At 35.7% G+C, this 13,375-nt stretch overlaps 1 protein-coding gene across 1 annotated transcript; it reads left to right on the forward strand.

Moving 5' to 3' along the window:
- Positions 1–11,820: 11,820 nt before the first annotated feature.
- LOC125855836 (uncharacterized) lies at positions 11,821–12,963 on the forward strand. Its single transcript, XM_049535520.1, has 2 exons — positions 11,821–12,447; positions 12,586–12,963. The coding sequence occupies exons 1-2, from the start codon at positions 11,821–11,823 to the stop codon at positions 12,961–12,963; spliced, it is 1,005 nt and encodes a 334-aa protein (XP_049391477.1).
- Positions 12,964–13,375: the final 412 nt, after the last annotated feature.

Consider the following 13,375-nt stretch of genomic DNA (forward strand, 5'->3'; position numbering starts at 1 on the left):
AGCTTGCACGAAACAAAATTACAGGTTGGTTCCTCTTCCAATCAAGTTGTTGTGTTTCTTCTATATGTTCTATTGATGTCGTTTTTTCATTGTTTTATTCAAGCTGCTCTCTTTGTTCTTCCTCTTTTTTAACAATAAATAGGTTAATGGTTTCAAAATCTAGTCTCTTTTCAGTCATATAATGAAAATAGTAATATAACTTTAGGTGCAGTAATTTGAGTTCCTCATTTTGATATGAAGTCTGCGTTTGGCCTCCGACATTCTTCTTGCTAGCTGCAGAACCAATGTGTCTATGCCTAGTGGAGCAAAACTTTCGATTCATCTCAATCATAGTGCGAAAGTGATCACCTTCATCAACAAATCTAACAAATCGACAACCTCGTTATGTGCAATATTTCTCTATATTTTACAACCTGAATTCCATTGATTGAGGAATAGTTGACCCTGAATATCTTTTGAAACATGTAATATTTGAAATTAGCTGCCACGTCACCTATGAAAATATAGTATATTCAGTGGTATTAGTTGAATGTTTTTCACCCGAATCAAGTCTTGCCGAGTTGAGCCTAAAATTTAAATTAATGTTAGGCATCAAGGTACCATTGTATACTTATATTTGCGCAACTGCATATCTGATAAATTTGTTATTACTAGTTTTCTTGATTCTTTCTTTATGTATTAGTTTGAGGATGAGATTAAGTCATTCTTAACTTTAGGATAAGTTAGTTATGAGAAAAGACTTTTTAATCACAAACGACTACCAACAAGAATTTTTTTTAATCACAAGCGACTATTTTGTGCAAGTACAAAGCTATTGAAGATAACATGTTTTAAAATAAGTAGTATTTTATGTTTCTTAGTGCAATTTGGTTATTTTTTTGTTAAAAAATACATTTCATTCAATTTTGGAATCCAAAAAGTCACATGTGATTTGAGTGAGCTGTACAATAAGCTTCCCTATTAGATAATTAGATACTCCATCTATCTTATCTTAAAATGAGTTAAATGGAACACCATGAATAATGCCTTTAATCAAATANGGAATCCAAAAAGTCACATGTGATTTGAGTGAGCTGTACAATAAGCTTCCCTATTAGATAATTAGATACTCCATCTATCTTATCTTAAAATGAGTTAAATGGAACGCCATGAATAATGCCTTTAAACAAATAGTATACGTTTTAACCAGTGGTGTATCAATCATAACACACATTTCTGTTTTGTGCATCTAATTATAACAAGTTGTATAGATCTTAGTATTTTTTATCCTTTATCTTTTTTAATATAACTTTTATGTACTTTTCAAGGTTATGGCTCCTAGTAAGCAATGGATGCAACTAGTTGACCATCGGCTCGATGAAACCTATTTAGTAGGCGTGCAAAAGTTTTTGGATTATGCTTTTCAAAAAATAGGAGAAGAATATGAAATACGATGTCCATGTGTCAAATGTTACAATACAATTTTAGGAACTCGTAAAACAGTTGAGACACATTTTCAAGTGTATGGAATAATTAAGAATTATACTTTTTGGTATCACCATGGAGAACGTTTGGGTGAGCCATTGTCAGAATCTGAATTTGAATTTGAATCTGAAGATGGTGATGAAGTAGAAGAATGTGATAGTGAGGATGAAGTAGAAGAACTGTTGAGGGATTTATATCCTAATCTTGATGGGGGAACTACACACACTCATGGTGATGATTTACTTGAGGAGGAACCAAATGTTGAAGCAAAAAGATTTTACAACTTATTGAAGGATTTCGAGCAGCCTCTATATCAAAATTCCAAAGCTTCAAAGCTTTCCTCTTTGATTAAACTACTTCACATCAAAAGTATGGGTCGTTGGAGTAATGCGTCATTTACAATGTTATTGAAAATGTTGAAAGAGGAGTTGTTGTCGGATGGTGCTAATTTGCCAAACTCATATTATGAGGCAAAGAAGATAATTAAAGAACTCGGCCTTTCTTACAACAAAATTGATGCTTGTACTAATGATTGCATGTTATAATGAAAGGAGGATAGCCAACTCGATTCTTGCAAAGTTTGCGGGGCGTCTAGATGGAAGATAGCTACACATAGCAGAGAAACAAGGAATAAAAAAGGAAAAAAGTTAGCATCAAAGAGCTTACGGTATTTTCCTTTAAAGCCTAGACTTCAGAGGTTGTTTATGTCTACAAAGACATCTACTCTTATGACATGGCATAAGGATAAAAGAGTTGATGATGGAATAATGAGGCACCCAGCTGATTCAATGGCATGGAAGTCATTTGATGAACTTCATTTTTCATTTGCGGCTGAGCCTCGTAATGTTCGACTTGGACTTGCTAGTGATGGATTTCAGCCATTCCGAAATTCAAAAACCTCACATAGCATTTGGCCAGTGGTGCTTATTCCTTATAATTTACCACCTTGGTTGTGCATAAAACGAGAAAATTTTATTTTGTCAATGCTTATTCCAGGTTCAAATGGCCTAGGATATGCAATTGATACATATCTTCAGCCTTTAATAGAGGAATTGAAGGAATTGTGGGAAGTTGGTATTGAGACCTATGATGCGTCGACTAGAAAGAATTTTAAGTTGCATGCTTCTTTGTTGTGGACCATCAATGACTTTCCAGCACATGGAAATTTATCTGGATGGAGTACAATAGGAAAATTGGCATGTCCATGTTGCAATAAAGACACTTCATCAACTCGATTGTCTAATGGTAAGAAGCAGTGTTATATGGGTCATCGGTGTTACCTTCCTCATAATCACAAATGGCAGAATGAGAAGAAGTCATTTGATGGTACAAAGGAGAGAAGACCCCCGCCACAAATGCGTTCTGGTATTGAGATACTTAATCAAGTGCAGGATCTTGAAGGGCTACAATTATCAAAGGATCCAAAGAAAAGGAAGAAGATATCACATGAAAATCGAAAGGATAATTGGAACAAAAAAAGTATCTTTTTTGAACTTCCATATTGGAAAAGTCTGTTGTTGCAACATAATTTGGATGTTATGCATATTGAAAAAAATATATGTGATAATATTATAGGGACAATCATGAATGTCAAAGGAAAGACCAAGGACACAATTAATACTCGGTTAGATTTGCAAGAAATGAACATTAGGCCAGAATTGCATCCTATCCAAAAGGGGGAGAAAATTGAAGTTCCAAATGCATGCTACACATTATCTCCCGAAGATAAGCACAGGTTATGCCTTTTCCTAAAGAATCTAAAGGTTCCTGATGGATTTTCATCTAATATTTCTCAATGTGTGAACCTGAAAGATCACAAGATATCTGGGTTGAAAAGTCATGATTGTCATGTTCTTCTACAACATCTACTCCCTCTTGCACTTCGTGGTATGTTGTCCAAAGAAGTTTGTGAACCTCTTATTGAGCTATCTTTATTTTTTTGTATTCTTGGATCAAAGGAGTTGAAAATTGATAACTTGGAACATATTGAAGCTCAAACTCCCATTACACTGTGCAAGTTAGAAAAGATCTTCCCACCTTCATTTTTCGATGTCATGGTTCACTTACCTATTCATTTAGCTACTGAAGCTAAGATTGCTGGACCGATTCATTATCGATGGATGTTTCCTATGGAACGATGGTTATATCTTCTAAAATCTTTCATTGGCAATAGGGCATGTCCTAAAGATTGTATTGCAAAGGGCTGCATTGCAAATGAATGTATGACCTTATGTTCAAGGTATCTATATAGAATTGACACAAAATTTAATCGGCCTGAACGAAATTATGATGGGGGCTTAAAGCAATCTAATGGAGGTTTATCACTATTCTGTCAACCCGAAAAAACTCTAGGAGCTAAAACTCCATTTGAGCTTGAAGCAGATGAATTAGAACAAGCACACATATACATATTGAAGAATTGCGATGAAGTCTTACCATATCTCGAGTATGGAGAGTTATTTCATATCTTTTCATTATTATTTCCATAGGATTATTTCTTTTTTGAAATTTATGGTTCACTTCAATTTTGTATGGAGTTTGCACAAACTCATGAGAATGCTCGCCACTTGTCTGATGTAGAATGGAATCGACAATTTATTGAATGGTTTAAGGATAGGGTGAGTAATACATAAACTTAAAATTTGATATTTTAATATTGTAATAGTCATTCTAATGTAACATCCTAATTGTGATGATAGGTTGCACAATTGCATAAAGGAGATTCTAGTCGTATCATGAAAGATCTTTTCTTGCTTTCACGCGGTCCTACTCGATATTCAACGCATTCTAATGGTTACATTGTTAATGGATATAGATTTCATGTTGAAGATTATGATAAAAAGTTAAGGACTCAAAATTGTGGTGTCGTTGTATTGGGTAAGAATGATAAAGATAGTGAGAACTTTGATTACTATGGAATTTTAACAGATGTGATTGAGTTGCAATTTGTCATGGATAGAAGAGTGACTTTATTTTGTTGTAATTGGTTTGATCTGTATGATGAAATAAAAGTAGTTAAGAAAGATAAGTATGATTTCGTGAGTGTTAATCCGGATAGATTCTTGAAAACAAATGAGCCATTTGTTTTAGCGGACCAAGCATCTCAAATGTTTTATGCTAATGATAATTCCAACAAACGTTGGCAAGTAGTGAGAAAGACTCAACCTCGTGATTCCTATGAGATTGTTGAACAAATGGATGATGATATTGTAGAGTTAGAAAGTCCTTCACAAAAGAAACGTAAAAGAACTAATGAGGTGAAGTATATTTTTATGAATTAATATATTCACTATTACACTTTACGATGACATGATTTCTTTTATTCCTACATTGTCGCAATTATTTTTTTAAAATTTTTGGCTCTTTTTTCAGATTTAAGATGAAACCATTGAAGACTAAAAATGAGGTTGACTCATCTATGAAGAGTACTATCAGATATACATTTGTCGCACCTGGTGCTATTGGAAAGGGACGAGAACGAGGGCTTAAATCTTTGGCTGAGAGAAGAAATTTGTCAACTAAGAGTTATGTTTCTCAATCTAGTGATCTGGTTAATCAGTACATCCAAGAAATTGAAACAAGTAAGAAATGTGCCAACTAAGAGTTATGTTTCTCAAAAATAATCTTCTAAAGTATTGATAATATGATTTGTTTTCTCCATGTTGTGTAGTGAAAGGACGAGGACAAGGACTTACAAACTCTACTTTGTTTACTAGTCAAGGAATGACAACGATACCTAAGAACTCCATTGATCTTGAGAAAGAGAACAAGCAAACTAACCCCTCAGCTCATGCATTGACTAATCTAGGTAAGAAATACACCCAAGAAGTCTAGACAAGTAATATTTTTGGAAATCTACTATGTTTTCAAATAAAAGTTCAAGCTTGTCTACAATACCTTTGAGCTATTTTCAGTTCCTTACTTTCCAGATGTAGCACATCGTAGCTCCCCAAAGAGTAACCACCATTTCCGTCTTAAACTTCTTCTAGTTAAAGAAGAGGATGAAACATCCTTGATATGCTGAAAACTTGTTTTCATATTTCTTACAGCTTCTCGCTCTCAAAGGAATAAAGTATTGATAATATGATTTGTTTTCTCCATGTTGTGTAGGGAAGGGACGAGGACAAGGAATTACAAACTCTAGTTTGTTTACTAGTCAAGGAATGCCAACAATACCTAAGAACTCCATCAATCTTGAGAAAGAGAACAAGCAAACTAACCCCTCAGCTTATGTATCAATTAATCTAGGTAAGCAGTACAGTCAAGAAGTCCAGACAAGTAAGATTTTTGGAAATCTGCTATGTTTTCAAATAAAAGTTCAAGTTTGTCTGTAATACCTTTGAGCTATTTTCAGTTCCTTACTTTCCAGATGTAGCACTTTTTTAAATTTCTCTATTACGCTATGTTTTTTCATATTTAACAATCTAATCTTCTCTGTAAGTACTTGTCAATCTTTTTTCAGCTTCTTCATCTCTGAAACACTATGCTAAAGTATTGGTAATATGATTTGATTTATCCAGCTTCTATAGGAAAAGGGCGAGGACAAGGACCTAAAAACTCTACTTTTTTTACTAGTCAAGGAATGGGAATGAAACATAACAACAACATGGCTTCTGAATCTGAGGTGGGATGTATTAACAAGAATGCTCTTTATGCTAATCAACATACAAAAACTCCTTCTAAAAGAACAAGAGCAAATTCGGCCATGTTGTCTAGTCAAGAAATGCAAATAATGGATAAAATAATTCTTGAGAAAGAGGATATGAAAACTATTGATCAGGTTATGGAACACTCTCAAACAATTGAAAAAAGTGTGATACTTTCAACCCATATCTTATTAATTTATAAAGCTGAATTTGATTGCTATAGTTCTTACTAAATTATGCAATGTAGGTTCATCTAATCCTACAAAGGTAAGAAGAGTTCGAGGGAGCAACATGTGCAAAGAAGTTGCTTCACTTGAAAACGGAGAACAGCTTAAAGTAATATTTTACAGTAATCGAACTGTTGGAACAAATAGCAAATTGTTTTCGAGGCATTTAGGAAAAATTGTTCGTGATCGTAATATGTGTCAGTTGGGAGTAAGCTCGTGGAGTGATATTAAGCCAGAAAAGTGAAGTCACATGTGGGCAGCTGTTGAGGTAACAAAATTTAGCTCCATTCAAATCTTTCATTAACATAAGTTGACAGGATCTACCTATAATATTTGTCTAACAAATCTGTTCTGCAATGTCCCCTGTTTTGTGTTTTTCTATTGTGCAATATAATCTTCTCTAGTTTTTTCTTTCAGTTTTGCAATTTCTTTCTCTACTTTGTATTGCTTTCTCTGTTATGCTCTGTTTATTGCTTAATAGTTAAATGAGAAGTGTTCTAAAAAGCAAGAAAAATGATCCTTAATCTTACACAATTAACATCCTAAAGGAATGAGGATAGTAAAAGAACTTCATCTAATGAAATTTCCTAGTCTTCTTATCTTATTTACTTTAGAACTACTGCTTATTATACTAGAAGAACATGTCTTTTTCATTTTGTTGTCCTTTCTTGATTCTTCTCCCTTGGTAATAACTCAACTCATGTCCCGATTTTCGTAGCACAAATTTGAGGCTGTTGACATGAATGATCATCGTGATCATATCTTTGGATGGATGAATGAGTTATGGAACAAATGGAGAGGACACTTACATGCAAAATATGTGAAGGATAAGCCCATTCAACAGTCTCTGAAAAATATCCCAAGGGGAGTAGACAAAAAAGAATGGGAATGGTTAGTAAAGGAACATTTTACTTCTGAAAGTTTTCAGGTATGTATGTTGCTTAAGTTTATTACTAGGAAACAACCTTGAATCTTGTTCAGACATGAGATGCCTTATGTATCAATAATTTTGTTATAATTATTCTAATTAAGATTATTGTTTCACAACTATAGGCAAGAAGCATCAGGAATGCAACAAACCGATCTAAGTTGAAGATGCTTCTTCATATTGGTAGCAAACCTATTCGAGAGATTATTTATCAAAAGGTATTGTTAAAAAACTATTTTCCTTGATGAAGTATTTACGAGGTTTGTGTTATTTGACGTGTTTGACTTTGATGTTAAGGGTGGGAAAGATGGCAATCCACCAGATTTGGCGACTATTTTCTTTGAGACTCGTAAGAAAGATAACAAGCTTGTTGAACCTGAAGCAATTGAAAAACATGTACGTTTGGTAAATTGAATAATTTAACGGCTTGAAATTGTTATGTGTTTTGATAGAAAATGTCCTTTTATATATGTTGTAGGCTCAACTTGAGGAAATAGTTCAAGAAGATCCATCTCTATCTAGTATAGAGATTGTTGAAAAATGTTGCGGATCACAAACTCGTAGCCATGTATTTGTATTTGGGGGTGGAGTAAAGGCAAAAGATTTGAAAGGTGGAACTTCTTCAAAGGCTGAACTATTGTCTGTGCTACGTTAAACTCGAGATGATAACAAATTCTTGAATGAAGAAAACAAATCTTTGAATGAGGAAAACAAATCCTTGAATGATCGCTTGTCTACCTTAGAAGATGAGATGAAAGAAATAATGAAGATGAAAGAATTCTTTGATGCTCAACAATCAAATGTACCACCTACAATATCGCTTGTTTCAACTGAATGACAACTGTTTTTCTGCTGACCAAGTAAGTAAGAATATACCCGACTTTATTTTATTATAAGAAGGCTTTTAATTCCTGACATGATAGTTCTGTCTCAATAGTCCCTCTACCATGTCCTCATCCTCTGCTAGCTCTTGGTTAAATGCTCTTTTTCAAGACTAGCTTCTTCTTCATTGGTCTCTGTGGCAGTGGCTGTAGATATTTACCATCTAATAGGTTCTGTAGATATTTACTATCACATTAAGACATTCATTAGTAGGACTCAATTTACTTGTTGTTGATGTGGAGGTTGCGCATAATTATCATACCCGGCATAGCCTGCATAGGACATATTTGGGTCCTGAGTAGGTTGGGCATAACCATAGGCATCATATCCTGGTGTATACCTATAATAACCACCACTCCACTGGTTTGGATAACTTCTGCCATAAAATTGCCAACATGTTAGTTTCCTTATCACTGAATCGACTGGTATCCAAGTTACCAACGAAAAATCTGCAATTAACGTTGTTTAATATGAGCACAGTTCGAGAGAAACATTGAATGTTGATATAAAGAAATGTATTGACTATTGTATTAGTAGGGGTCATCCTTATTTTGATTGTTAGTACTTTAATATCAAGCTGCAAATGAATAAACAAAGGTGAGGGTGGTTAGCAGAGATGTATGTGGTATGAAACACATCAAGTAGCTCATTGTGGTATGAATTGTCCTACTCTAAGGCCAAATATAGGATTAAAAAATGTGATAGAGAATGGCAAATAGGTTTTGGCTTAGGTTTCAAATGTAACAGTGATGTTTGGCATGCCCTAAAAACTATTAATCCTAAGGATCTGGAGAAAAGTCCATGAACTGATGAGATTCAAGACTTCCCAGTTCATGTTCCTGCAGTGATGCCTCTTTAATTTCTAGTTGAATGTTTTATTAGTTCTTCTAATTGTATGTCCAATGGGATAGTTAACTCCCCCGGATCACTATTCTATCCCATAAGTTCTCTTGTGGTTTATACACAGGTGGTTCAATCGAACTTGCATTCTAGATTAAACATACAAGGTTTGATCGTCCGGAAAAAAAAGTAAAATCAACATCTATGTTTGCATTATTGTCTGCACTGTTTGGGGGGGACTTGGGAGGGTTGGGATGGGGATGGAAATATACAAGACCTGTTTCTGGACAATGCAAAATTACTGTCTACATTAGTCCTGTTATAAGTTTCGAGATTATGTTTATTTCACATGAGATTTATGCCCTATTTTTTGTTCATTGCAGTTGTTTTTTCCGACTTATTTTTCATTCCTGCTCGTCTCTAAAGCTATTGAGTCTATTTTTTTTCATTATCTGACAGATGTTATATATATATATTTAGTTGTAAATCTTTAAAATAGATATTAGATTCTCGATCAATGCATCTCAAAGTTTTTCTAATGGATTTTTTTTCTTATTTTCTTGCAGCTTTTGTTGATGTTTTTGGATAACTCTCGATGAAGATTGGAACTTTTAATGTTTTGCCTAGCTTTTGTTCATTCTTCTATGCAAGATACAAGTTTAGAAGAAGAGATGAATGAGCTCACTTTAGATTGCTACAAATTTAATGTAAAACTTGATGCCATAGTCTAACTCGGATGTTAATTAGCTAAGTTTTTTTGTTAAGCAAACATTGAAACATACATCATGGATGTCAACTAGATTATCGTAATTAATTGTTTTCTTTATATATATCATCTTTTCGTAGCGAAATTTTTATTAGCAGTTCGATATTTGTTGAAATGTATTAGTGCTCCATCTAGGACAAAAATTATGCTGGTCTCTAAAGGCCAATAATGACCAGGCTTGTTGCTCATCTCTAATGCTATTCTAGGATGGGGTTGTTGATAGTCGCCAAAGCTATTCTAGGACGAGATAGTTCTTGCCTTTAAAGCAATTCTAAGGCCAGGTCTTTAATGGTCGCTAGAGATTACTAGGACCAGATCTATATCGTCTCTAAAGATTATTACGACTAGTTTTTGGTGGTCCCTATAGAGTTTTACCGACCTGAAAAACATATTTCCCAAAATATATTTGATCTATTTGAGACCAGAAATAACGTCCCTAAAGATATTGTCGCGACCAGATTGGATCCCCGTCCTAAAAAGCTTTAATGACTGGATTCTTTGTCCCGTCGTTATTGGGCGATAGCGAAGGAAGCATTTAGGACGGGTGGTGACCAGATGTTTCAGGTCTCAAATGCTCATTTGGGACTAGATTTCAACTTTCAGGGACCATATTTCCCGTCCTGAGAGACTGTTTTTCTTGTAGTGTAATGTGCCCGCTCAGGTTCACGGTGGTCATCTAATCGAAAATGCAAAAAGGGTGCAGAATCCACCAACACCAAGGGTTTGTGATAATTACAGGGTTGACTACGATGCGGTTGGATCAGATGGGCCTATATTTCTCCTTCCTCTATCTCCAAGACACACATTTGTGGTGACTTGCAGTCTTATGCAGATGCTTACAGCACAAGCGTTGTTTGTTGGGTTAGCTTCGGAGGATCCATATGCTCACATGGCTAAATTGACTAGTGTATGTAAGAGTAGTGTGGGATGACCGAAATTCGATATGAACGTCATATGTTTGAGAGTACTCCCACTGTCGTTCACTAGTGATGCAGTTGTGTGATTTTCTGAACTGACATACAATTCGATCTATAAATGGGATCAATTGCATAAGGTGTTCATGGCGAGGTATTTTCTGGTTTCTAAGAAGTGAAATTACAAGGATAGATTGAATAACTTTGCGGCACTACCTAGAGAGTCAGTAAGCAGTTCATGGGATAGGTTCACTAGATTTATGAGGAGTGTTTCGAATCATCGCATAGATGATGAATCACTTAGTGAGTACTTCTACCGAGGACAGGATGACAACGGAAAGGTTGTGCTGGACACTATTGCTAGAGAATCATATGGTTAGTGCACTTTTGAGGAGATTGTTGAAAAACTTGAGAGTATTTCCCAAAACAATAAGGCATGGAGCACGTTCACTGTCTAAGCTGCACCAAATCAATCAAATGATGGCATTCGTGAAGAGATGGCTCAAATGAGGATAGAAATTGGCTTGGTATTAAAGCATGTGAGTTGAAGTGTAGAAAAAGTGAATGCGGTAAATTATTTAACTAGAACTCCACCACCGCCAGTTGAGGAATACTACTCTAAGGAGGATACCAATTTGGTTAATGCTCAGACGGGGGGTTTCCGAACCAACACCTTAGGTTCCAACTCGGATATTTGGTGCCAAGGTCAAGGAAACCAAGATCGAAACTATGACAACTACAACCGTGATGGAAATTATGTCCGGGATGGAACCTACAATCGTGATAACAATTACAATTGGAACAATTATGGCAATAGGAATGAGAAGGTTGGTCCTTACGTTCCCCTTGTTAATAGAAAGGCTAGTACTAGTATGACTCCCATTGAGGATATGATGCAGAAAATGATGAAGAGGTTTGATGCGACAAATGAGAATGTGAAGGAGATGCGTAATGATTTGTTTGGGATTGATCAGAAAGTTGATGCCCATGCAGTGTCGATCAAGCAGCTTGAGCAGTAGTTTAGTCAGTTGTCTGATATTGCGAACCCACGCCAGCCTGGCACATTTCCTAGCAACACCATACAAAATCTAAGAAATGATGGGCATTGTATGGCAATCACTATTCATGAAGGAAAGCAAACTATTGATCCCTCATGTCGTCTGAGGTTGAAAGAGCGATAGAAAAAGATGAGGATGAGAATGAGGTTACTAAAACTCCAAAAGTGGATACAGAGAAGGAAGCTGAGGTGACCCAAAAAGTTGTTCCCATGCCTAGACCTCCACCTTCATCTCCACAGAGATTGGTGAAAAAGACTGAAGAGAGAAAATATCGCAGGTTCATATCTATGTTGAAGCAATTGTCCATAAATGTCTCGTTGATAAAAGGTTTGGAACAGATGTCTGGGTATGCAAAGTTCATGAAAGACTTGGTGACCAAAAAGAGGGCTGTCAGTTTTGAGAATGAAGAGAGGCTACAACATTGTAGTGTTATTGCTACTAGGTCACTTGTGCAAAAGAAAGAGGATCCTGGAGCTTTTACTATTCCTTGTACCATTGGGATTTTACACTTTGCGAAAGCTTTGTATGATTTGGGTGTCAGCATTAATTTGATGTCATTGTCAATATATAAGAAGTTGGGTTTAGGAGCTCCAAATCTCAGTGCAATGTGTTTACAGATGGCCGATAGAACTGTGAAGAAGCCTATTGAAGTGCTCCAAGATGTCCTCGTGAAAGTGGAATCATTCATTTTTCTAGCGAACTTTATGATACTTGATTGTGAGGTTGATTTTGAGATTCTCATCATCTTAGGGAGACCATTTCTTGCTACTGGGCTTGCCTTGGTCGATATGGAGAGAGGGCAGATGAAGCCTCGATTAAACAATGAGGAGGTAAATTTTAACATATGTAGGTCTATGAAGCATGAAAGTGATCTTAAATCAGTATCAGTGGTAAATCATAGGGTGGGGCAAGAATCTGAAGTGTCTATTGAAGAGAGGTTAGGTGTTGATGCATTAGCTGTTGTAATAATGAATTTTGACAGTGATGGTATTGATGACTATGATGAGCTAGTTGCTGCACTTGATAGGTTTGAGTTTCGTTTTAAACCAAAACATTTGGAATTAGACATGAAGAATCGAGACACCCCACCTACAAAATCGTCTGTTGATGAGCTTCAAAAACTGGAACTTAAGGTTCTTCTATCTCACTTGAGGTATGTATTCTTGGGACAAAATAGCACATTGCCCGTTGTTATTGTTGCTGACTTGAGTAAAGGGCAAATAGAGCCTTTGATATAGGTGTTGAAGTGGTTTAAGAGGGCTAGACTATTGCAGACATTATTGGGATTCTACCGGGAATTTGTTCTCACAAAATCCAACTCATGTCAGACAACAAGCCAAGTATTGAGCATCACAGGAGACTAAATCCCCTATGCAAGAGGTTGTGAAAAAAGAGATCACTCTGTGGTTAGATGTTGGAGTTATATATCCCATTGCCGATAGTAATTGGCCTTGCTCAGGTCAGTGTGTGCCAAAGAAAGGAGGAATCACTGTGGTTCCTAATGCTAAAAATGAGCTTGTTCGAATGAGGTCGGTGACCGATTGTAGAGTGTGTATGGACTACCGCAAATGAAATGCATGGACTGAGAAAGACCATTTCCCAATGTTGTTCATGGATCAAATACTAGATCTTGTTGTTGGTAAGTGTTGG

Source organism: Solanum stenotomum, chromosome 2 (genome assembly GCF_019186545.1).
Source record: "Solanum stenotomum isolate F172 chromosome 2, ASM1918654v1, whole genome shotgun sequence".
Lineage (NCBI taxonomy): Eukaryota > Viridiplantae > Streptophyta > Magnoliopsida > Solanales > Solanaceae > Solanum > Solanum stenotomum.